This window comes from Toxoplasma gondii, chromosome VIII, assembly GCF_000006565.2.
Source record: "Toxoplasma gondii ME49 chromosome VIII, whole genome shotgun sequence".
In the NCBI taxonomy this organism is placed as follows: Eukaryota; Apicomplexa; class Conoidasida; order Eucoccidiorida; family Sarcocystidae; genus Toxoplasma; species Toxoplasma gondii.
Window position 1 is genome coordinate 3,663,853 of NC_031476.1, and position 24,471 is coordinate 3,688,323.

The 24,471-nt window shown below is 53.0% G+C and overlaps 4 protein-coding genes across 4 annotated transcripts; 3 read left to right on the top strand and 1 right to left on the bottom strand.

Moving 5' to 3' along the window:
• Positions 1-247: 247 nt before the first annotated feature.
• On the bottom strand, positions 248-11,091 carry CDC48CY (cell division protein CDC48CY). The gene is made up of 15 exons (XM_002365880.2): positions 10,355-11,091; positions 9,435-9,524; positions 8,801-8,925; positions 8,150-8,273; positions 7,591-7,713; positions 7,054-7,149; positions 6,685-6,879; positions 6,018-6,205; positions 5,508-5,724; positions 4,763-5,019; positions 3,908-4,186; positions 3,479-3,607; positions 2,721-2,844; positions 2,130-2,278; positions 248-1,496 (listed from the first exon to the last, which is right to left on the bottom strand). The coding sequence occupies exons 1-15, from the start codon at positions 10,650-10,652 to the stop codon at positions 1,455-1,457; spliced, it is 2,436 nt and encodes an 811-aa protein (XP_002365921.1). The 5' UTR covers positions 10,653-11,091; the 3' UTR covers positions 248-1,454.
• Positions 11,092-12,373: 1,282 nt separating this feature from the next.
• On the top strand, positions 12,374-13,252 carry TGME49_273080 (hypothetical protein; the record flags this gene model as incomplete). The annotated part of the gene is made up of 1 exon (XM_002365879.1): positions 12,374-13,252. The coding sequence occupies one exon, from the start codon at positions 12,374-12,376 to the stop codon at positions 13,250-13,252; it is 879 nt and encodes a 292-aa protein (XP_002365920.1).
• Positions 13,253-13,397: 145 nt separating this feature from the next.
• On the top strand, positions 13,398-14,085 carry TGME49_273075 (hypothetical protein; the record flags this gene model as incomplete). The annotated part of the gene is made up of 2 exons (XM_018781681.1): positions 13,398-13,725; positions 14,036-14,085. 2 exons carry the CDS (start codon positions 13,398-13,400, stop codon positions 14,083-14,085), a joined length of 378 nt encoding a protein of 125 aa, XP_018636717.1.
• Positions 14,086-14,665: 580 nt separating this feature from the next.
• Positions 14,666-23,667, top strand: TGME49_273070 (GTPase activating protein for adp ribosylation factor, putative; the record flags this gene model as incomplete). Its single annotated transcript, XM_018781680.1, has 12 exons — positions 14,666-15,081; positions 15,387-15,439; positions 15,975-16,014; positions 16,352-16,418; positions 17,387-17,828; positions 18,181-18,325; positions 18,830-18,934; positions 20,606-20,708; positions 21,127-21,160; positions 21,658-21,719; positions 22,189-22,242; positions 22,393-23,667. 11 exons carry the CDS (start codon positions 14,666-14,668, stop codon positions 22,225-22,227), a joined length of 1,506 nt encoding a protein of 501 aa, XP_018636716.1. The 3' UTR covers positions 22,228-22,242; positions 22,393-23,667.
• Between the last annotated feature and the right edge of the window lie 804 nt (positions 23,668-24,471).

Here is a 24,471-nt window from a genome sequence, read left to right on the forward strand (position 1 = left end):
AGAAGGCTGTGCAGCACCCACGGCGCGCCGAAACATATTTCTTTCGAGCGTGCAAAAGTTCCTGCACAACCTTCCCCGCCCCCCCCCCCGGGGCGACGGCTTTCAGTGAGGAAGGCACCCCTCTTTGTGGTTCGCAGGAAAGAACGAGAGAGTACCACAGCATCGCATCTCGGCTACACGAGAGACTCGCTTGGCGCCTGCGGCTGCCGGTGCTCCAGAGTGCAGCGTTTCGCACGGCACACGCTTCTTGGACCGTTGAACTGACTGGAGACCGATTCGAGTTTTTCACTTTCCCGGTATCTGTGTGCCGAAGCTTACTTCGTCATCGAAGTCACAGCCAGAGAATCAACTGGAAAAGAAATCGAGGAATTCTTTTACATCCACGCACCTCCACAAATAAGCACAAACACAAATGCAACTCCAGTCCCGAGCCCCCAACAGAGATGGGTCATGTTCGCAGACCAGCCGGAAGAGCTGAGAGAGCCTCGGTCTCTTTCACTGCAAGACATGCGTTTCCTCCATCGAAAAAATGGTGGATTCCACGGCCTCTGTTTTTGGTCCGCAGATCCGGCTGGCGACTGGAGGCTTCTGAAACTCTTCGTGCTCATCCATGCGTCTGATTCAACATTGAAAGACTGCTCTGTCTTGCATTTCACCGTCTCTCCTCTGAAGGCTGCACTCCAATAGTTGTACTTATTTTCTATTCACATTGCTCGAGCCTCTGCTTAGGCAGCCACTGTCGACGCGGAAGACAACCGTCGCGAATACGAGAACAGTTAAACTCGCAGAGATCTGCGCATCTCCGGTCCCGGCGCTCCCCACTGGCCACCGCGCGTTTCTTTCCGAGCGCAAACGCCGCTTCTCTCTGCTTTTTCTCTCTCGCTGCCTTGCGCGCGTTCAGACTTCTCCCGTCATGCTCTCTTCTGTGTCGCCTGTTGTCTCCTTCTCTCCAGCGAACAGAGCTTCTTCACAAGTTCTTTCTTGAGTCCTACACCCCCGTGGTTCCTTCCTTTTTCCCGCAGACTCTTTTCCCTCACGAAACGCCTTTCTGTCGGATTCCATTTTCCGAGCCTGGCGGAGCAACGGGGAGAGACCCAGACGCTCGTTCTGCGCTTCGCCTCTCGGAGGAAAGCGACGCTTTTCGCGCGGACTTGCGCCTGCATGCGCGGCCCGCACACAGCGAGGTTTACCACGACCGAGCAAAAACTGGAGAACTGGTTTTCCGCGTTGAGAGATGCAGACACCCCACTTGGTGTGTCTTGAGCAGCTCCTCCACGGAAAAACGCAAAGTGCGATTCAGAGCAAAGCAGCCTTTCTCACGCTTTTCTTGACTTCTGCATCCAGCTGTCGCCCCATCTTTTCGACCATCTTGCACAAGCGTAGTCCGTTCTACGCTGCTCCGCATGCTGACAAACACACTCCTCCAACTTGCTCTTTGCACGGCCACCGCTCCTCTACGAGTAGAGGTCATCGTCATCCGCGTCGTCACCCGCAATCTGAACGGAAGCAAAGCGCGGACGGTTTCCAAGTCTCAAGAAACAGACTTCTCCACTCCAACCACACAGACATTTAAGACACTTGCAACCAGCGAGAAAATCTCCTTCCATACATGCATCTTAGATTGAACCCACGACAAATATATATATATATATATGAATATATATGAATATATACATGTATATGTTTATGTTTGTATATGCATATATATATATATATATATATATATATATATATATATATATATATGTATTTACATGTATATACGTCCACACGACAAGCAATCCGACACTCTCACACCGACCGAAACTCACATAGAAATAGACACACACATACAGAGAAACAACATGCAGGTATATAAACATATACCTGTTATCTATGCCATACATGTATATATATATATACATATGTAGCGTAGGTGGTGAGTGAATGCCATTGTATCTATGTAGATATCCGGACGCGAGCACACAGAAATCTTCGGCTGAGTGCGAAAAACCGACCCTGCCATATCTCGTGAGAAACGAATGTTCTTGTGGACCTCGTCTCTCAGCCACACTTGCGCGACGTTTTCACTTTTTCGATTGAGTTTTTTCCACGATTCCCCCCGAAACGTCCAGCGTTCCAGAACTCACGCCTCCCGATGCATCGTTCGCGTCGTCGGGCCATTCGATGAGAACCTGCGTCTCGCCACCGGCTGCCTGGCTCTTGTAGAGAGGATCGAACTTCATCCGGAAGTTGTCGTACTTGGTCAAGTCCGTCTGGGATACACTCCGACGCGCCCCTGGAAACAGAACTCTCACATCCGGTCTTCACAAGTAAACGTTCGTCTCTCCACTGCCTTCCTCGTTGCGATTGTCATCATGCAGCTGGCCTCGCGTTCTGCGACGACGAGAAGTCTTCCCCACGGAACGAGCGAGTCGAAGACACCTTACACTGGACAGACGAAGGACGCGAGAAGTCACGAGGCCTCGTCGCGAGCTCGCTGTACATTCGAGCCGCAGAACGTCTTCCAGAAAGTTCGACAGATACCTCCCTCAATGCTGCGTTGCAGTGGAGAGAGACTGTCTCAGATTCTCCGTGTGTGCAACCACGAGACGTGGAGGCTTTCCATTTCTTCTCTCCGGAACGACCGTCCTTTTTCTTCGAACGCGTTGTCTTCATCATCTCCATTCCTCTTTTGAGGCGCAACAGCCTTCTTCACAACAGTGCCTGGCCTTCCTCACCTGCCAGTCCTTCCTCGAAATGTTTGCGGGTGATCTCATACACAATGTCAGTTTTCTCCTCTTCTTCGGCGTCCATCTCGTCCGCGCCTGCATTCACTTGCGCAAGTTCCTCAGCCGCGATCGCCTGAAGAACACACAGACGCCCTGATCAACAGTGTAGACTCCGCAGAAACTCGAGAAACTAACGAGACCCTGTGACGCGCGCGCCTCAAGATGGATCGCGTCGCCGCAAAGAAGGCAAGTACATTTACAATATTCATGCACATTTGCATGTCTTTTATAATTTGGTGGACTGGTGTATCTGCATGCCAGTGTGAAAACTGATGCACAGTCGTGTGGTGAAGGCTCCTCGATTTCTGCCCTCAGTTTGATGCTCACTCTAAACTGACATACTCCGTTACGATCCCCGCCTCATCTCACAGACGCATGCAATATGAACGCGTCTCTCGAAACTCGATAGAGCTACGAACGTAGAAACACACGCATTTAAATGTGCAGCGGGGAGAAAAAAAAGGCGAGAGCTCGAAGGAGGAAACTTCAAAAGGAGCTTCTCTTCGCGAGAAACCTAGGCAGTTCATCACGCAGCATCTCCGCTTTCGAGCTCCCTTTCTCTCGCTCTCTCGCTCTCTTTCTCTCGCACCGCGAGACTCTCTCGCGTCTCCTTCCTCTCTCCTCTCTTCTGTTGAGCCTTCGTTTTCCGCGGCTCTCGAGTTCGCTCGACGACATGAAGACTTCCTCTCCGTCCCCTGTTTTCTTACATCGCGAATAGCGGCCTTCGCTGCGCGCTGGCAAAGCTCCGCCAGGTCGGCACCGGAGAATCCGGCTGTCTTCTGCGCCAAGAAAGGAACGGGGACGTTCTTTGCGACGGGCGCCTTCCTCAAAGTGGCCTAACAACGAGCAGAGACAAACAAAGCGGCATACACACGGATTCTCCTCTTCTCGGCTTCACTTCCCTCGGTGGAAAACGCGCCAAAGTTTCCAACGCAAACACCGCCGGCCTTCACTTCTCCCTCGTCCGCGCTCTGCTTGAGTCTTCCTCCTTCTCTCCCTCTCTCTCTCTCTCTCTGCTTCCTCTCTCTCTCCTTCTCTCTCTCCCGCTCTGCTTCCTCTCTCTTTCTGTGTCCTTCGCGTCTGCCGCTCCGCGCGTCGCTTCTTCTCCCTCTGCATCTTCCTCGCGCGGTGCGTACCTGGAGAATGCTGATCCGGGCAGGGAGGTCGGGGAGAGGAATGTAGATGAGTTGGTCGAGCCGTCCAGGCCGAAGCAGCGCCTCGTCGAGGAGCTCCGGCCGGTTTGTCGCGCCGATGAAGAAGAGGTTCTTCATTGGTCCTACACCGTCGATCTCCGTGAGCATCTGATTCATGACGCGGTCGCCTGCGCCGCCTGCGTCGCCCAGTGAGTTTCCGCGCTGCGTCCCGATGGAGTCCAACTCGTCGAAGAAGAGCACACAAGGACTCGCCGCGCGCGCCTGCACAAGACACGCATATGGCCAGCGAAGAGCGCGATGCACAATTGCGGCGGAACCAGCGTTGTCTTTGTCTCGTTCAACGCGCGAACCGATCAAAAACCTTCCACTCCTCAAGAATGAACCTCCGTCAAAACGCGAGAAAACAGAGAACGAGACACATACATACATACATACATAAACGTCTCGACTCTCCTTCGTGGGGTATCGTCTCCGACCACCGGCGAGCGACTCCCCTTCCTCCCTGGAGAACTGCGTCGCGCACACCGCATGACGCTCAGTCCCTGCTCTCTCTGTTCACGAGGGATCGACTGTCTGGAAATCCCCAGCTTCTCCCTTGAGCAGCCCACCGGCTGCGTCCTCAGCGCGACTCGTTTCGCAGCCAGAGACCGTCGAAGATCTGCATCTTCTTCCGGCAGTCGAAGCTCTGTGAAACAGCCTGACCGCCGCTACGCCTCGGATCTACGCGCGCGCGCGGAAACCTCCCGGCACCAGTGTGTGTGCAGCTGGCAGGGTGGAGGCGAACCTCGCGTTCACCTTTCCTGCTCTTCCTTCTTCGGCTCCGTTTCAGCGTCTCACCTTGTCGAAGACTTCTCGAACGTTCGCCTCGGACTCGCCAAACCACATAGTGAGGAGTTCCGGACCTTTGATCGAGACGAAGTTCGCAGAGCACTCGCTCGCCACAGCCTTCGCAAGCAGAGTCTTCCCGCACCCAGGCGGTCCGTAGAAAAGGACGCCTCGACTCGGACTCATGCCGAACTTCTCGTACTTCTCAGGATGGTCGATAGGGTACAGAATCATCTCTTGCAGGTTGCGCTTCACATCTTCCAGACCGCCTGGAAGACAACACTCGAGCAAGTCACATGAACACCGACAGATATCCTTTCTTGTACATATTCATACATGGACTTTTAAATATATACACACAGAGAATATACATATACATACATATATATATACATATATATACATATATCTATATATATCTATATATATAGAAGAGGTGCGAATGGAACGCGTCTCTGACGAGTGCCGGATGCGTTGCGAGTCCAGCCGCGCTTGAGTTCGGAAGCTTTCTTTACAGAAACATCCACCCGTCCAGAGAGAGAGGACGAGTGACGTGGAGTCGGGCATCGGAATGTAGATGGAGAACAGACCTGGCCAACTGCAGTGTCTCTTGGTCTCGGCTAGCCAGCTGTTTGTCTGTTTCGAAGCTAGAAAACCAGGCACGAGCCCTGTTGCTGTCTGCCGCGTCTGTTCTTTTCAACGGCGCTGCCGTCTCCCCACCAACACAGATGTTCTGTGCGTCTGGAGTTCTTCGTACCGATGTCATCCCATTTGACATTCGGGACTTCGACGACCGTCTCTCTCAAGCTGCTCGGATTGCAGCACTGGAGCGCACTGGTAAAGTGCTCCTGAGTCACGGCCATGCTGTTGAGAACCTGCGCGTCGATCGTGTCGTCTTCCAAGTCAATCAAATCCATCTTCTCGCGAATGCAGGACAGCGCGGCCTCGGTGCACAACTGCGCCAAATCAGCGCCCTATAAAGGAAATGCAAACATCGCAGGACAGACCAAAACGTCTCTCCGGTTCGCCGGCTCTCTGGCTCTCTCGCGTTCTCCCGTTCCTTCTCTCTGGTCCTCTGCTGATTCTTTTCAACGTCGCGTCGTTCGCTCTCCCCCTGACGCGCACTGGCAGGAGCAAGCAGACTGTGTATCCTTCTCCTCGTCCGACGGCCACAGATGCCTCCGCGAGCAGGCGGACGCCGAGACCTTCGCGTTCCCCGCCTGCTCCGGTGCTCGCCTTCGGCCGCTGAGCAAGGACAGACACTTACAACGAAGCCGTGAGTGTTCGCTGCGAGCTCCTCGAGCTTCACATCGTTGGCCAGCTTCATGTTCCGCGTATGGATGCGCAGGATTTCCAGACGTCCGTTGTCGTCGGGGACGCCGATATCAATTTCTCGGTCGAAGCGTCCGAAGCGGCGCAGCGCCGGGTCGATCGAGTTCTGACGGTTCGTCGCCCCTGAAGAGAGATTGAAAAAGAGATCCACCTGCACTGAATATGAGTGAAGTAGACGAAGAGCGCATCAACCTGGTAGAGAGCCAGGTCGTCGAATCGGAGGAAACGTCAGGACACAGACAGACCTCGAGAGAGAGGGACAGCCACAGCAGGCGAACAATCGGAACAGGACTCCTCTCGAAACAGAACCTCCACGCCAGATGCTGTTGCAGGACTTGAACGACGAGCATATGCACAGGTGAAGCTGCGTAGCTTCAAACGGAAACAGACGTGGAGATCTAAAAATAAATGCATGCAGGCCACCAACAGGGTGTTTGCAGCACAGCAACTGCGCAGAATTAGGTGTGTGGAGACGAAACGGCGACGCAGGCTTCATTCGAGACACCCAGCTCACATCCACGCGCAAACCCCGCTGCTGTCCACCGACACCCGTCTCGACAGGTCTTCGCATTCTCCGAATATAAGCCGACGGATGGACTGACCAATGACGACGACCTGTCCTCGTCCCTTGAGGCCGTCCATGAGGGTAAGGAGCTGAGACACGACGCGGCGCTCAACTTCTCCGTTCGTCTTTTCTCTCTTGGGAGCAATGGAATCAATTTCGTCGATGAAGATAATTGCAGGCGCGTTCTTCTCTGCCTCTTCGAACGCGCGACGCAAGTTGCTCTCAGCTTCACCTGGAAAAAGAGCAAAGCAGCAATCACGCAAGAAAGAGGACATGATCTGCGGATGAGCAGATCCTTCTTCGACGCTTCTTCGATGACACGCTGCGCTCTGTCTCCCAAACTTCGAGGAGAGGACTGCGGAGTATCTGCGAATCGAGGGAACTGCAGCAAGGTCTGAATCCGTACCTGCCATCTTGCTCATCACCTCCGGGCCGTTGATGAGGAAGAAGAACGCTCCTGTCTCGTTCGCGACGGCCTTCGCGATCAAGGTCTTGCCGCTGCCTGAGAAAAGCGAAAAAAGGGCGCTTACAAGAGAAAACCTGGAATCGCGATTCGAATTTTAGACCGAACTTGCCGACGCAGCGGAATGTTTCAACACAGAGACACCCAGCCACACCGAGTTGAAGTCCCACAGGGCAGGCTCGACGCACAAGAAATGGACCATGTCTCCGCGGATCAGCCGGTGGGGCAGAAACGAGCATCTCCCCCGCATACATCGTCAAGATGTAACAAAAGGGAGATCACACTGAGTTTTTCATACGCTGTCCGTGGTACACTTGGAATCTGCTACCTACATATGCACATGTACAGACATATTAGTATACATAGAATACAAATATATATATATATATATGTATGTATAAATGGTACATTTACAGTCCATCTAATATATATAGTGTAGAGGGGCATGCGAAGAAAAACGGATATAAATTTAGACTGTACCTGGGGGGCCGTAGAGGAGGACTCCGCGCGGGGGCTTTACACCCAGAGTTTTGAAGAGTGTCGGGTGACGGAGCGGCAGTTCAATCATCTCACGAATCTGCGCCATTTGTTTGCGACAGCCACCTGCAAAAGAAAATCAGATTTTGTCACTTTCTCTTTCTTGGCTTTTCCTTTTCCACGCACACCGTGTTTCAAGCAGACGAACGTTACGCAGGAACGCCCGTACGCATTTCCGGGAGTCTGCATGTACACCGTGGAAGACGCGAGACCTCGAATTCTCACTCATTCTCTGTTCTAAGCGCCGGAGGAGAGAGGTCGACTTTCCTCTCCTCAGCTTCCTCTCCTGTTCGTTTGCATGTCCCTCTTCTGCCACCCTGGAGTTTCTCGCTCGCAAAAGTCGACGTGCATGCAGCCCCAGCACTCCACAGAAAAAAAAGGGAGCTGTGGCGGACGTTTTTTCCACCTCCTTCGCAGAACCGCAGTATCACACGGCGCCATGCTTCGCTTCCTGTGTCGCTAAGAGACGCGCGGAGACGTCGATAGAAAGAACATTTCTCACCAATGTCGTCGTATCCAACTTCGTCGAGACGCTCTTCTTCTTCTCGCTTTACGGGGTCACCCTCGCAGTGAATGACGGTGTCGGGGGCGACAATGCAGAATTCTCCCGGGTCGACGCCCACAACCTGGAAAAACAAGTCAATATTCACAGCTTCTCAGCAGTTCCTCGACACAGATTCTCAGTCCTATCCATGTTCAACGCACACAGACGCAGACACACATCTACATATCTACAGATATGTATGTATCTACATGTTGGTCGGTATGTGAGCGTCTACAACAAAGCTTCGCGCAAGCGCTTTCGGATTCTGTCGCCTGGCGAAGAGAGACAGACAGAGACCGTCGCTCATCACATGTGGACAGCGTTCTCTTCACAATTCCCTCTCCAAATGCAATGGCCAACGCACTCCAAGAGGGAGAAGATACCATCTCATGCGCCTCCGTCAGCAGATCCTCACAAACTCCAATTCACACCAAGACAGACTCCTACGTATATCAAAGTGTACGTACATGCATGCGGGTGAATATGTATAGAGGTGTAGGTTTGGGTTGACAAGAGTGCGTAGTGAGTACAGAGAAGGGTGAATCTAGCCGATGCTGCAGAGGTGGAGAGGAAAAAGACGAAGCGGAACTTTGTTTGGCGACTTCACACTATTTTGAGACTTTCCTTGAATTCTACAGGACGGAAGCCGCCGCGAACAAGGAAAAGATCTCCCTTGCGAACAGGGCGATACGCTTCCATGAAATACGGCTTGAGGTAGATGTCGAAAAGATTGCCTACAGAAAAACCGGAAGCCAACACCTGCAAATCAAGACATCTCAAATCCCTCTCATCCCGCACAGAAGGCGGACGCACCAACAACTCAACTTCCCTCTGCTCTTGCATGCAACTCCACACGCTCACAATGGAAGCCCAAACACAGTGGTCCTCCATATATGTATGCATATATATACTAAATGCGTACAAGTACAAATATACATACATATATATATGCATATATATTTGTAGATGTCTTTTTGTAGATATTTCTGTAGATATTTGGAGGTTTGTGTTGTCTCTGAGAGTATGTGTCAAAAGAATGAATGGAAGACCCTTCGTCTGGTTAGTTCCTCGCAGAAAAGCGCGTCATTTGCGTCTCTTTGGAAACTCGACGTTCAGCCGAGGTGAACCGCGTTGAGAACAAAGCATCTTCGAGCACTCCCTCCCGTGCTTTCCACGGTTCAGCCAGAAGCGAAGCAAACTTGGTGCATGCACAGAAAGCGAAAGCAACGAACTGCTCCTTCACCTGTGATGCCCTCGATGGTGTCGTCCAGCGGGAGAACGTGGATGCGCTTGCCGTACGGACAGTCTGGGCAGGCACTCACGTGCACCATATCTGAGGAAACAGAAACGGCAAAGGTTCTCACTCCACGGATGTCGCAAGCTGCGCAAAGTACTGCATGCAAGCATACAAACACACGTAGGGAAGGAACTGGGGCTGTCTGTACACGCGGGAGAGGGAGCGGGGGCTTCTGTTGGGAGACACCGGCGAGAAAGACCGCGAGACTTTGAGGCCATAATTGATCCTCGAGAGCCACTGGTCGAGCAGCGCACTCCGCAGGACAGACGGCAAGGGAAAGGACGAAGATCCAAACGAGGAGCGCTTCACAGCGTGTGACGAAACATGACCGAAACACTGTTCCATGAGAAGGCGAAGGACAACGAGAGCCACAACCAGAGGGAAAAGACAAAAGAGCATGCGAGGAAGCGCCCGACTGTTTCTTTTTCCACAGCGCGAGGCATTGACCAAGGATGTTGTCTGCACCCTCTGGGGTGTCTCTACAAATCAGAACTCGTAAGACTCGCAGGGACCCCCCTGCAAATTCGCTTTCTTCCATCTTGAGAGCAACTGCACAAAACTGTGTGTGCCCATGCCTCACGCTCCCCGACAAAAAGCAGCCTCCCGTTTCGTCTCTTCTTTCGTTCCTTCGAACCGCATCCGGAGTCTCCTCGACACTCGGTCTCCCTCCAGGTGTACATACACCCGGCGCTCCTTCCGTTCTCGCCTAAAACGAATTCCCTCGGACGCGCTTTTCCCCCGTTTTTTTTCGTGCGTGGTCCTTCTTCCCGCGCTCTCTGTGTTTCTCCCCTGCACCCCTGCATGCTTCTTTCTCGCTCTCCCTTTGTCCTTCGTCTTTCTCCGTCGGTCCATCTTTTTCGCCGCACCTCCGAGCTTCACTCTGAGGTTCTTGCGCACGACTTTGTTCAGGCGAATCTTTCCTTCGTCGAGGTCCTGGTCGGCCAGGACGACGCAGACGGTGTCATGCCGCATCTTTCCCTTCAGAAGGACGGTGTCTCCTCGGAAGATCTGCAGCTCCTCCATCTTCGCTGGGTTCAGCGCCACGACGCTGTTGTCGTCGTTGATCGCCTCCTCGACGATCAGCCGATTCGGAGACCGCTTCTTCTGACTCTCCTCCTTTTTCTCCGCCGGAACGGATTGCGGTCTGCGAATGCCGCCGGCCATCTTGTCTTCGCAGTCGAAAGAAGCAGCGCGTCTACGCAGGCCGAGCGTTGAAGAGCAGGTCGCAAAAAAGTCACTGGGGAGAGAGGCGGCAGCGGAGGGGGAGAGGCGGGGGCGCACAGCGAAACTCTCTCGGCTGGTGAGTCGTCGCCAGGTGTGACCAGCAGTACGGAGCAAGGTTAGCGGATGGAAGCAGAGAGCTCCGAGGATCCCGCGGGCGAAGAAAAGAGGAAATCGCGGGGAACGGTGTGAAGAAAAAAGGAGAGCGCGGCTGCAGGAGACAGGGGTCGTCGAGAGGGAGGCGCGAAAAGAGCGAGAAGTCCGCAGAGGCAGGACGCGCGACCGAGGAGAATGCAACGGAAATGACGAGGCGAACGCCGCGTGCAGAGGAGCGACAAGGCAGAAAAAAGGCGAGGGAAACGGAAACGGTCTCTCCAGTGCAAGAAAAGAAAAAACTGGCAACGTTTTCTGCAGACACCGGGAACTGCAGTTCTTGCGCGCACGCTGCGCCGGTGTCTCGACACCCCAAAAACCGCGAGCGGAGTTCTCAACGCGTCCGGCGCCTCGGCGCTTGTTCAGACATTTCTCGGCAAGACTGAGAACCGCGATTTCAACACAGAAACTCTCTGGAGACGCAGAAGAAGCTTCCGACGCGCCAAGCCTGCAGCTGCACTTTTCCTGAAAACCGAGTCGCGGCGTCCACGGACAACAAACGCGCGGTCTCTGGGGGGTGGTGTTGCAGTGTGCGCGAGCGCCGAGCAAGCGCCGAGCAAGCGCGCCGGCGCCTCTTCTCTTCCCTCGTGGACAGCCGCGCTGCAGATGTCCGGCTTCGGTGGCAAGTCCTTCTTGGCTCCAGACGAAAAACGCCAGCCCTCCAGCGATCTTTCAGTTGCACTTCAGCCTCATTTCAGTTGCACTCCAGGCGAGGAGGCATGGCGAAGAGACGGACTTCTCTCCGTCTCGGTGCTCTCGGTGAGAGAGGCAAGAAGGAAGAGGAGAAGGAGGAGGAGGATTTAGGCGCGAAAGAGCCAGGAAGGACTCGCCTGCCTCTGCGCGAGGATACGCCACACAGACGACGGAGGAAACAGAAGATAGACATTTGCACAGACACAGAGAAAGAGCGAACTGGAAGGAAGAAAAGGCGCGCCCCAGGGACGCGGCAATCCGGACAGGAGAAAACAGGAAGTAAACAACGAGGAGACGCGAGAGAGAGACAACCTCGGAGAACCGCCTCGGCGCTCAGAGGGAACAGACAGAAGATTCGACTGTACAAGAACGCTTGAGAAAGGGACGAAGTTTAGACAAAGGAGGGAAGCACGACGCGCAGCTGGTTTACGACAGAGGACACAGAAAACGCGAGAGATTACACACAAACGGCAGACGACCTTTGTCGCAGCCATGCTCGTCTTCGATGTTGTCCGCTTGCTTATATATGTGAATCCTTCGAGGGGAGATGAAGTAGAGAGGGAAGAGATCTACAGAGCCGTTAGTGGTTCAAGACGGTGACCTTGTCGTTTCAACAAGCATATGGACGACAATACAAGCACTGTACTCCCCCGTAGAGTTGGAACTGGGACGAGGCGTCTCAGCTGCCGAAGTTTCTCCTGTATTACCTGACAGCAATTCGCGGTGTGTGTGTGTGTGTACAGCCGGTACAGTTGTCGTTCGAGGAAGTTCGCTGCATCGCTGACATCAGACGTTTCTCGTTCGCTGCTCTGTACGAAATGCGATGCATGTTCTGTCACTACGGGGGTGTATTTATAGATTCGGAATGGAGAATGCGGCATCATGTGAGAGAGGGGGAACTGTCTTGTGTGTCTCCTTCTTTCCTTCCTGTGTTCTCGCCGTCCTGCATCCTTCATCGTCTTTTCTCCTTCTCTCTCTTCCAGAATATCCCTTCTCTCCTCCGTTATTCGCCTTTGCTCTTGCTCGTTCCTCCTCACCTTCTTCTCTCTTTACCTCTTGTTTCATTCCTCCCTCTTTCTTCCTTCTCACACGCGTATCGCTTTCTTCCTCGTCTCATTTTCGCTCTGTCTGCCTTTTCGCGTTCTCCTTCCTCTCTTCTCCACTTGGCAGTCTCTCTTTCTTTCTCTCTGTCTTTCTCTTTCGTTCTTCTTTCTTTCGTTCCTTCGCCCGCCGACCTCTTCTTTCTGCGTTGCAGTATGCTGCGTCTTTCTCGCCTCCGTTTGTCCGTTCCAGGACCTGCGCGTCTCTCCTCCTCAGGCAGTGAAACGCGCCTTTCTCGAGTCTCCTGCTTGCAGTCTTGGCGGGACTTGGGGAGACGACGTCTGGCCACAGAAGCCGCGAACGCTTCTTCGAATGCCGAGTTGTCTCGCCTTGTGCCTCTCGGGCGCGCGTTTTTTCTCCTTCGCTCGCTTCCGTGGAAGGAGGCAGTGACGCTGGAAGCCTCCGCAGAGTCCTTCCTTTCCACGCGACGGCTCTTGCTCCTCGCGCTAAGAATCCCTCGCCCAGAGAAGGAGGAAAAAAGGACGCAGAGCGCGTACCCCTCGGCGTCTTCCAGGAGAAGAGGAGACAGGGAGGGGAGGGAAACACAGAGAGAGACGCGACACAAGGACAGAAGAGAAGACAGAGAAGAGAAATAGCAAAAAAAGAGAAGAAAGAGAGAGAAGAGGAAGAAAGGGGGAGGGAAGAGAAGCGAGGAAGATACTCACGCCGTACGTAGCTGAGAGACCCGCCACCTGTCGTGTTGAATTTGATAGAGTGAAATGAGAATAGAAACTTCGAAGAATGAAGAGAATCTGCTTTTTCGTTACTCTTGAGTGTCACTGTTCCACTCCTTTTCCATCCTGCGAGAGTCCGCGAGCGCAACGGATTTCCTCTCTCGCCGTCCTAAAGAGCCTTTTGCTTTCTCAACGCGCGGCAGTCAGTTTCTTTTCCTCTGACTGCTCATATACGCACATCGAGGAGAGAGGCACCCCGGTGGTTTCCCTGGTTTTCAGGTGCAAACAAGCTCACCAGATCACTTTTTTTCGTTGGTTTCAGTTCCCCTCTGCCCGGTCGGCGCGTGGAGTTCGACTCTTTTCTGCATCCCCCCGATTTTGTGCAGCTCTCAAGTGTATGTGGACGTACAACGGCGTGTGAGAAAGAGAAAACGCCAAAAGAGAGGGAGAGGGTCTCTGAGCGAGGCTCTCCTGTTGCGACTGTTGAAAAGGGAGAGGCGAAGAAAAGCCTTTCAGGTCGAGAGAGACTCCCAGTGGGCCGGGGGGGATGGACAGACCGACGGTGACATTGTCTCTCTCTTTCTTCCTCATTTCTTGACTTCTATTTTCGAATTTCTCCTCCGTTTTCCACGATCCTTTCTTTTCTCTCTCTGCAGCTGCGACGCGCCATGTCTTTCTTCTCTCCCTCGGCCCGTTGGTGTGCAGTTCTTCTGGAACGCGGCGTCGGCGAGAAACAAACTTTCGCCGTTTTCTGATTCGCGGGAAGGGCGCCTTCGTTCTTCTTTCCGGTCGCGAAGTGCAGCCGTTCCTTTCTTTCGACGTCCTCCTCCGTTCCTCTTTTTGCGCCGCTTCATGCGCCGAGAAGAGAGGAGGAGATAGAAGAGCCGCGAGGCAGGCCGGCGGGCCGCCTGGGAAGAGTTCTTCTTTTCGACACAAGGCCTCCTGCAACTGACATGGTTTCCAATCTCCAGCGGAAAAGCTGAGCTGGATTCAAGACGCAGAGCACCAACCGGCTGAACACGGCGTCCGTTCTTTTGAAAAGAAGGCGGAACTCGCGTTTCCACGCAGAGAGAACGAGCTGAGCATCGTGCTTGTTCTCTCGACAAAGAGGCCTCTCGCTGTTACGTCCTCTCCGTCTTCCGCGTGTACTCCGAAATTCTTCTCCCCTTGTCTTTTCTCTCGGTGTCTCTCCACATCTCGCCGTCCAATTTCCACCTCAGCGACGTCCTCGAACTCTCGAGCAGGAGCCTGCCGCGCTTCTTTCCTCGCGTCGCTGCTTCTTCGTCGGCCTTCCCTCGCGCAACGCGTACCTCTCTCGACTTTTTTCGCTCCACGATGCAAGCCTCTTTTTCTGCGAGCGCTGCCGCACAGCAGGCGCCTCCAAATGCGTCTTCGCACCCTGCGTCGCGCGCAGAAACGGCTTTTCCGCAGACTTCCTTCTCCGTCAACGCGACGCCTTCTGCGCCTCTCTCGGGTGTTCCGACACCGGGCGAGGCCGCAGGCGCCGCGCCTGGGGGCTCTCTGGAAGGCAGCCTCGCTCGCATGTACATGAATTTCCCCGTGGACGCGAAGCGGTACGTGAGCGAAGCCGACCGAGACGAAGTCTTTAGAAGACTCCGGAGAGAAAATCGCACATGCTTCGACTGCGCGACGCGAAATCCGACATGGCTCAGCGTCACCTACGGCGTCTACCTCTGCCTCACCTGCAGTGGAAAACATCGACGTCTGGGAACCCATATCTCCTTCGTTCGGTGAGAGACGCGGTGTCCACAGGAAGGACGCCTTCTACAGGCAACAGACGCAACGGGGGAGGGGGACCGCGAGTCGCGTGCAGAGCGACTCACTCTCTGTTTGACTCTTGGCACCAGCTCAGAGGCAGAGAACTCCAGAGGGAGACTTGTCGAAGACGCACAGAGACCTTAGCGTGCGACCGTGGATCTCTGGACGCAGATGGTTCGGAGTAAAACAGACGCAGAGTAAGAAGAGAAGGAGAAGAACAGGGAAACACTTGGGAGACACTGCCTGTCTTTTGTGTGGGTTTCTGCTGTCTCCACAGGTCCTGCGAAATGGACAAGTTCTATCCGGAACAGCTTTTGAGGATGGAAATGGGTGAGGTTTCTCTCTTCTCGAAGTACAGGTCTCGAGTATCCGTTTTTGCTGTGAGACTGCCTCATCTCTTTCGACAGGATCTGGTGTACATCCACCGGAGAGGCTTGTCCTCTCCTGCTCTCGCGACCTTCCCTGCTGCGTGCGTCTCCCCTCTTCTGTTCCCCTCCTTTCTCCGTCGCGCTCTCTCGTGATGGGCCTTCTGTGAGATTGACAGGCGGGCAGCCAGCGAGGGAAGTTCACTGTGAAGCGTTTCTCCAGCTTCGGAGGTTCGTGGTCCGCCTGGGGTCCCCGGCCGGGGCGACTGAAACGGACTCGTGGACGTTTGACGCAGACCTGTTGGGGTCTCTCCTCCACTGTTTCATGCCGTTTTCTCCTGTCGAATGCGGAGGCTACACAGACGACGACCGCGCGTCAGGCCTTCCGAGAGAGGAAGCGGTTTCCGCGCGAGTTGCTGGACGTTCTGGTGTCTTGCGACCTTCGTGGCTCTGAAGGGAAGAACCGTCCTTTCCTTGTCTCTGTTGTTCTTCTCTGGCAGGAGGAAACAAACGGGCACACGAGTTCTTCAGAGAACATGGGTGAGCAAGCCGCTGTCGACATCTCCACGCCGTCCCCGCGTCATCTGGAATCTGTGCAGTGCATGTACACCCCTCAGGGTGCGTACGCGGCGTAGGGTGTACAGAGACCCCGGAAAAGACGCGAAAGTGTATTGGTACTCGAAGAAAGACGTCTTCTCGCCCTGTGCAGCAGAGAGTCTCCGGCGACTCTTTTGTGTCAATCTTTCAGACTTCAGAGACGCAAAAACGGGAGCAGATGCTGGCACTCCTTTTCTTGAAGAGGAGGACTGACGAGCGTTGGTGACTCTCTCGTGGACGTTCTCTTCTCTCTCTGCTCTCCTTCGCTGTCTCCTCGTAGGATGGACGCCTCCAAGGCTGTGGACTACCACGGAAAACTTGCGGCGAAATACAAGCAACAACTGGATGTAAGGCGGGAGTCAGTCTATGACCCGTTGCGGGGCGGCCAGTTCTCTGTTTTCTGTCGGATACCTTCTCTCAGGTTCAGGTCAAAGAACGTTTTTCCGAACAAAACTTCGTTCACACACAAAAACGTAGCGAACCGAGAGTACCTAGGAGAGCTACTGTGACTCCAGGAACGACGTACAGACACAACCTGTTTCTCTTCGATGCCTGTACACCACACACACAGAAAGGCGGACTGAGGCCGAGAGTTAGAACTCTATAACCATTTGGCTTGTTTTCGTGGAACTCTCGACGACCGCTGTACGATCCAGAGATAGAATGCAGCGTAGAGTTTCTCCTGCTTTCTTTCCTTGGGTTGCCGGGTGTCTTGCGTCGTTCCCGGTTTCTTCTTTCTCTTTGCCTTCCTTGTTTCCTCTGTCGGCTTACGGATACCTCTCCGTGGTCGGTCGAGTTCTCTCGTCTCGATTCGAGGTCGACGGTCGAAACCGTACTTCTTCCTTCTCGCGGTGTCTTTGAACAGCAGAGACATGAATCTCTTTCTTCGGCAAAACGCCTTTGCGCTTCGTTTACTGCCCTTCGCACTTCCCCTCTGTCTCGCGATGCGGCCAAACTCTGGGACGTCGTCCAGGGTGTATGTACACCCGATTTCCCTCGCAGGTCAATACGCCTCGTCGCATGCGTACCTAGAAAACTGTCGCTCTTTTTTCTCGCGTGTCTGCTTTTTCTCGCATCCCCCCCCCCCGTCCACTCCCCTTTCTCTGACTTCTTCAGGGAATACCCTGGAGCTTGCGCGCTGTATATGTACATTGGCGTAACTCCACTCTGCAGAAGCATCGTAGCGCAGGAAGGTCTTCTCTACACTGAGGCAACCCGGTTTCCGTCGACAAGAGAAAGGAGCCGTTTCACGTTCGATATGCCTGGCTCCATCTGCAGCTTCCTTTCCGACTGTGTGTGTTCGTCTGCTGTCCAGCGGGTCGTCGCCCATGAGATGCAAGCAGCAGGTTGGGTCATCCCTTCCGCTTCTCCAGCGTCTGCAGAGGTATCTCCTCCTCTCTCGTCTCCTGTTTTCAACGCCCCCCAAACTTCGGCTCCGCCCAATCCATCCTTCTCTCCGGCTGTCCCAGCACAGCCTCTTCCGCTCTCTGCTTCGTCGGGTGTACCTACACCTGGCTTCGGACCCGCTTCGGCTGTATCTACAGCTGGCTTTTCTGCGCCTGCTATGCCACAGAGCGCATCTTTGGCCTCCGAGAAATTTGGGGGGAGTGCGGGAGCTGGGGGACGAGTGGCGTCAGGGGGCATTCGAGCGAGGAAGCTGGATTTCGACTTCGACTTCGAAGCGGAGGCGGCGAACGCCGCGGCTGTGGCGGACCAGAAGCGCGTCGAGGAACAGATGAAGAAGGCTGGAGGATTTGGTGAGACGGAGGAGAGCGAACGAGTTCTGTGTTCACTCGAAGAAAGAAGACTGGTCTCGGAGACCGTTTTTGTGCATGTCCACGCAAACGAGAGGAGATGAGAGAGAACTAGAGAAGCGGGGAGAGACGCGAGAAGAGCAAATGAGAGAGAAGAGAGACCCAGGCACAGGAGGGAGAAGAAGAGAAGGGGAAAGTGGAGCGAGGGTTGCATGCAAGCAGAAGTGACTCATGGTATGCTGTCGACGAATATTTGCTTGCATGCGTAGCAGAGCACGCATCCGGGAAGGAAGCAGACTGCGAAGGTCAGGTTGACACAAGAGAAATTCAGCTGAGATTGTGACTGTTTATTCAGGAGCCCCTGCGTCTTCCTCAGCACCGCCGTCTGTCTCTGGAGCAATTGCAGCAACCTCTGTGTTTCCTTCTTCCTTTTCGACGCCTGCAAGTGTCTCCGGCATTTACAGTCCGGGTCCTGCTGTCAGTCCAGGAGCTCCTACAGGGTAAGCCGTCAGCGCGTTCTTCCGCGTCTCCTCTGAGTCCCTCTTGTCTCCGTGCAGACCTGTCTCGCCTCTGTGCGTCAAAGGGTCGTCTTTCTCTCCGCTTCATTCTCTCTCTTCTTCGCTTTCGACCTTTCGTTCTCTCTTTCTCACGTTCTGTTCTTTGTGTCTTCTCTCGCAGTCTCTCTCACTGTCCGTCGTGTGTTTCTTCCTGTCTGTCTCGTCGTCAGTATTCTCCTCGCTTTGATCATCCGTTCCTGTCCTCTCCTCCATTCTCCCCTCTCTCTTTGTGTGTATCTCTTCCCCTCGCTGCATTTTCTGTTCTCTCTGTTTTCTATGCCTTCGCTTGTCGTTCCGCTTCCCCGTCTTCCTCTCTTCCGGGAGATCTTTCTCTTGCTCCGTCTTCCGCCCCTTCGCTATTAGTTCTCCTTTCCGCAAGGCCCACTTGCGATTCCTTCTCTCCTGTCTCTCTGGTTTCTCTCTGGATTTTTTCCATCCACTTTTCAGTGGAAACGCGAGCCCTGCGCCGAGCGACCCTGCGAATTCGAATCGCTTCAGCAATGCCAAGTCGATTTCTTCGGAGCAGTTTTTCGGAACTTCTGGCAGCACAAGGTAAACGTTTGCTGCATGAACTCGAGCTTCGCATTTCCTGAAAAGGACTGAAGAGTCTCCTTGACTCACAAGCACGAAACGCTCCAACGATCAAACGTCATTGGGTTGATGTCTGTCCTCTTATAAAGTCGCTCGTGATTCGCTGCTCGAGCTGTCAAGCCACCATGCCTTTGTCTTTGCCTTTCCATGCCCTCGGCGGCGGAGCAGGCGATGGCTGCTCAGGGAACTGTGTCCGCAGCAAGAATGTGCAGAGACGTAGAATCGCGGAGCTGAGGAGGGAGGTGAGAAAAGAAGCTCATATATAGAAAAGCAGCGCTCGACCCTGCAATAGAGAGAGAAAGAACTCCTCCGGCTTCCTTTCAAGGAATGCCGCTTGAGATTCTCTTCGTTCGTAGGGTGTGAGCGAGCTGTAAAGTGAAAATCTGTCCAGTGTGTAAAGTTCAAACGTCATGCGGCGCAACAGGAGTTTTCATTTCGAGGGAAGCACGCATGAGGAAGAAGGGCAAAGTCAGTCGGTGCAGAGACTCCGACCGAACACAAACTGCGTTTGAGAACGCAGGGTGCATGGGAGGCGTTTAAAGTCCAGGCGCCCGAGTACCCAGGGCGCTTGACCTGGGGCACCGTGAGTTTGTCTCAAAAAGAGATTCCGGTGTCTGCTTTCGTGACCGGCAGACAGCACGAGCGGTTCTTTCCTCTCGTACCTGCGGGGCATTGTTAGTGACGCTCCCGGTGCTTCCGAGAGAAGAATGAGAAGGGAGAGGAAACTGAAAAAGTCAAACTTGCGACGAGAAGAAAGGGATTTCAGGGTGTAGAAGCGAGTGAAACTCGACGCTAACCTGTCCCGGCGAACATCTCGTCTGTGCGAAAGGAAAAACAGCTCTGCGTCCATCTAGAAAAAAAAGAGTCATAAACCGAGGCTTAGACTCGAGACGAAAAAAACAAATCTGCACTTGCGACGCAGAGCTTTGAAGTTCGTCTGGCTCTGCACAAGCTTGTGTGTCGAAGTCTCTTCAAGGACTCTCAGGAGACATTTCACACGGAGCTCCTTTGAAAAAGCAGCTGTGCATGCAAGCCTGTGCCGTGAGGGAGTCAATCGATCGCTTTGGTGGAGACGAAACAGAGAGAGGGAGAAAGGTGGACCAGATTTTGTCCGGGAGGGAATGAGGGACAAAGTGGACTCTGAGATGAGAACCTGGCATGCGCATACTTCCGAAATGGACGCCTGCTTGCGGATCAACTCACAGTTCACTTATTTCACTTATTCCACTTGCAACACACACACACGCAGCAACGATGAAATGCATGCGTCACAGACAGGAACAGACGACGTCAGCTGTGACGCCCTTACGTTCGATACATGTGCAATCACGAGTATGTCGTCATACGCATACATACATATATACATATATATATGTATATATATATATATATGTATATGTGTATATGTGTATCTGTGTATGTATATATGTATTTGTGTCTATGTATGTATGTCTTTGTGTATATGTGTGTGTGTATGATTCTGTATTGAGAGCAGAGCATGCATGTTGGATGTCACGGGATAATTAAGGATGGAAACTTGGCAGAGTGGCTGGAGGTGCCTCCCTCTGCGGCTGCATGTGGGGCGTTTTGGATACGGAGAAATGGTTCGTAAACAATGTGATGTCTGTGCAGAGGGTCCGCCTCATTTCAAGCAGCAATTAACGTGGATCCGTCGAAGCGCAGCATTTCTTCGGATGAGTATTTCGGCGTCGATTCAACGAAAAAGCAGAGCAGAGTGAGTGGTGGATGCACACGCACTTCAACGTCTTTCAGTTTGTTTCCTCCGTTTTTCGGCGCGCTTCTGGGTCTCCTCGTCTGCAAGTTTCTCTCTCCGTTCTGCGGTACACCTCTTCGTCTGATGTGTGTCTTCTTTGTCTCCTTCTGATTCGAACGCATCTACAAGTCCATGGATTCCCTGTTTTCTGCGACTTCATTTCCTTCGTTCGACGCTCGAGTCTCCGTTGCTTACCGAGTCTTCGGAAATTCCCGTTGTGCTTCCCCAAACGATTGACCTCCGTGTGCTTCTCTCTGTTTGCTTCTTGAAATTGCATGCTTGTGCGACGTTCTGGACCCTCTCGTCGCCCTGCGGTCTCTGTTTGGTCACTGGGAAAAGCATGCGAGCCTGCTGCTATCTCTTCTTTTTCTGTTCTCAGCTTGCGGCGTTTGAGGACCAGGCCGTCGTCCACTGTAAGTCCTTTCTTTTTCTAAGCCCCGCTTTCTTTCTTTTTCGTGTCTCTCAGTCACGCCTTTTCTCTTTCCTTTCCGCGTTCCACATCCTGGTGCGGTTCCTTTCTTCTCGGATTCCCTCCCAGACTCGTTTCTCACACTCTACGTCTCGTTCAACGCGGTCTCTGTCTCTCTTTCGTGGACTCTCGCCGCAGTGACTCGTCTGTCTTTCCTGTTTCTCTTTCTCCTCTTTCCACCGCTACGACTCCTCGACAGATCGCTTCCCGGCTCTTCTAAAATACACATATCTAAACTCGAATGTCCATACATAAATATATATATATATATATATATATATATAATGAGCGTGCATGAATTTTGTATGTGCAAGTTTCGACATGTGAAGGTGTGTCTCTGTGGAGCAGTAGATTTTTTTTTTGTGTTTTTCTGTATGGTGCGGACGAGAACGCCTTGGAGTGTATCAACGGTGTTTACGTTTTTTTCACTGTGTTTTTCAGTGGACAGCCTGAAGATGTCGGCGCAACAGGGCTGGGCGACACTGGCGTCTGTCGGAAGCGATGTGGGTCTCGAGAAACAGAAAGAAGGCCATTCTTCGGAGGTTCTCTCACCTGCGTTTGCGTCTGCAGTCATATGCATAGAGCTGCTCGGTCACATTAGTGTTGATTCAAGTTCAAGGGATTCCTGTTTCTTTTCCTTTCCTGGCAACAGTTGCCTCCCGCTTTCAAGGGAGTCATAGACCCGGTGTGCATCTTTGCATCTGCACATCCATTTGTCTCCGTAGAGAAACGCACATGTAGACGGGTCTGTGAGAGTATGATACACAAAGACGAATCTACGTATATATATATATATATATATATATATGTACGTATGTATGTGTGTGTCTAGAGTTGCTTGCATGATTCCGTTTTCTCTCTTTATGCGCGCGCATGCGTTTAGAGGTTTGAAGACCTTGCGCCTGTGTTTCGATTTCCGGCGAATCCGGTGTATCTGTTCGGCGTTTGCTTTTTTCCCTGCGTTTTGGCCAGGCTGTTAGTCGTGCCAGAGACTGGCTCACCGGCTCGTGAGAGGCGAAAAGAAAGGTACGTGCAGATGAGGTTTTTGTTTTTTTTCGAGGTCTAGACGGGGCACTGTGTTCCTCGGTTGATGTCCTTGACTCTTCTCTGCGAGTTTCCGTGTCTTCTTTTCTTTCTGTGAAACGCGGATCTTCTTTGTTGTGTCGGTTCCTTCAGGTTTTCGGGTGTCCACGGAAGCAACGTGAGAATCGAGTTTCGCTTTTTCTTTTGAAAGGTCGCTTTTCTCTCACGACGGTTTCGTCTGGCGTTCAGCGGTGCCGGAAAGGGAGAAGCGCCATCGAGGTGCCTTTCCTTTTTCCCTGTTCGTCCTCTCCATCCTCGCTTGTGTCTCTCCTCTGTGGCTGTTGGGCGTTTTCAAGATGTCTCTTTTCTTTGTTCATGAAGAGTGGAGGGTCAGTGTTTGTGAAGGGGAAACGGAACTGTTTTGAAAAAGAGCTACTTTAGCAGCGCAGCAGAGGACTTCCTGCGTTTCGAGACACGGACGCGTGACAAGAAACTCTGCTTTATGCCGTTTTGGTCGGACAAAAGTGCAACGTTTTTAAGTAGAGAAAACAGCGACAGCGGATGTCCGCTGTGGACGAGAAACGAGAGCGAAGGGACCTCTTTCTGGTAGGAGTGAGAGGCAAACTCCGTCATCGTTTGTGCTTTTCTTCTTTTGGAAAGAAGGGGAGAGACAGGGCACAGAAACGCTCGCACAGGTGGGGAAAGAATTCGTAAGACTGGGAAGAGATCGGTTTCGATGCTTGTGTTTTGTAGCGCTCGTGTTTGAGAGAAGTCGCTCTCTCTATGTGTTTCTGTTTTTGTGGGTTTTTTGAAAAGGATTGTGGGAGAAAGAAGCCGAGTTTTCTCGGATTCGAGCCACGTGGGCGCCTCTTACTCACTGCCAGAGTAACAGAAAGAACTGTGCGCACTCGGGTGTTTGGAGAACACGCATGCAATCGCTTCAGTCTCGTTGTGTCTGCGTATTCCGCAATCTGAACGAGAACCACCCCGCAGAGAAAGCCGGGAAAAGGGGAGCTTTCGTGCCTGGTAATCTACCGGAAATCCCCAGAACGCGAAAGGTGCCCTCAGACTTCGAACAAGCGCTTAACTACAGGATACGAAACGTCAGAAGCTTGCACAATTGACAACGGATCTAGTGTCTGTACATCTGTACACCGAGTCGTGCGTCTACGTGATCACGTCAAAGGCGTCTGCGTTTGTTACCGTCACTTTCGGGGGCTTTTGTCTGCGTTTCTGAGAACTTGTCGCGCTGCGCGTTCTGTGGGTCTCCCGCGGATGTCGTCTGTCCGTCTGCCGTTCTGCTCTGGGCTTGTGCAAAGCCACAGGGTTTTCGGGTGTCTGTTTTCTGGGGACTCCCCTGTGTCTACATCGTCAAGGCTGTGTACACTTTTTTAACCGCAAAACCGCCAAAGCCCACTTTGGCCTTCGAAGAACGACATGGAAAGGCTTCAAGCAGATCCCGTTCGCCTGAAACGGGCGCGTCCCTGTCTTCTTTGACATTCCCGACCAACAACGGCGTCGCGTGCCAGAGAAGCCAGTTAGTGCTGCCATTTCCTTACGCTCTTAGCTTTGTCGGCAGCTCTGAAGGAAATCGGACGTAGTAGCTTTGGATTTCAACCCAGTTTGCTTGCCACACACATAGCAGCGTATCGACGCCTTTGGCGACTTGCTGTTTCACCACAGTTCTGGGGACACGGAATCGTGGTGAGCCAGTTCTATTCGCTGTCGGGTTCGTTTATGGGGTGTCAAAGGCTAGTGTCGCAGAATGACGTGTCAGGTTTTACGAGCAAGCCACACTTCTTCTCCACTCGCTCGACGTCAGCAAGAAAAGACTCCACTGCTTTTTTTGTGTCCATGCGAGGAACAAACGTTGACCGCGAGGGCCCGCGCGAGTCACAGCATGTGTCAATTTGTCGACCACTCTTGTACGGCGCGCCTTTTTCGTGTTGCAACACTCAGCTGTGAGAAACTAGGATGCCAGTAGCTCTATCTGTGAACTGCACCAGAGACTGGAAAGCGGAAATTGCGTCAAGCATTTCCTGAAGTCCGTGGCATCACAGCGATGCACATCACGCCTGAATGTACTTTTCTATGCGAGAGTAAGAGTAAGTCTTTTGTGGGAGCATATCGTACAAGACGGACTGCTCGTTTTGATCTGGAAGGACTGTGTTCACCGGAGGCAAGGTCTACTGTGTTAGCAAAGCTTGGTTTAGGCTTTTGGTGGGAACACGC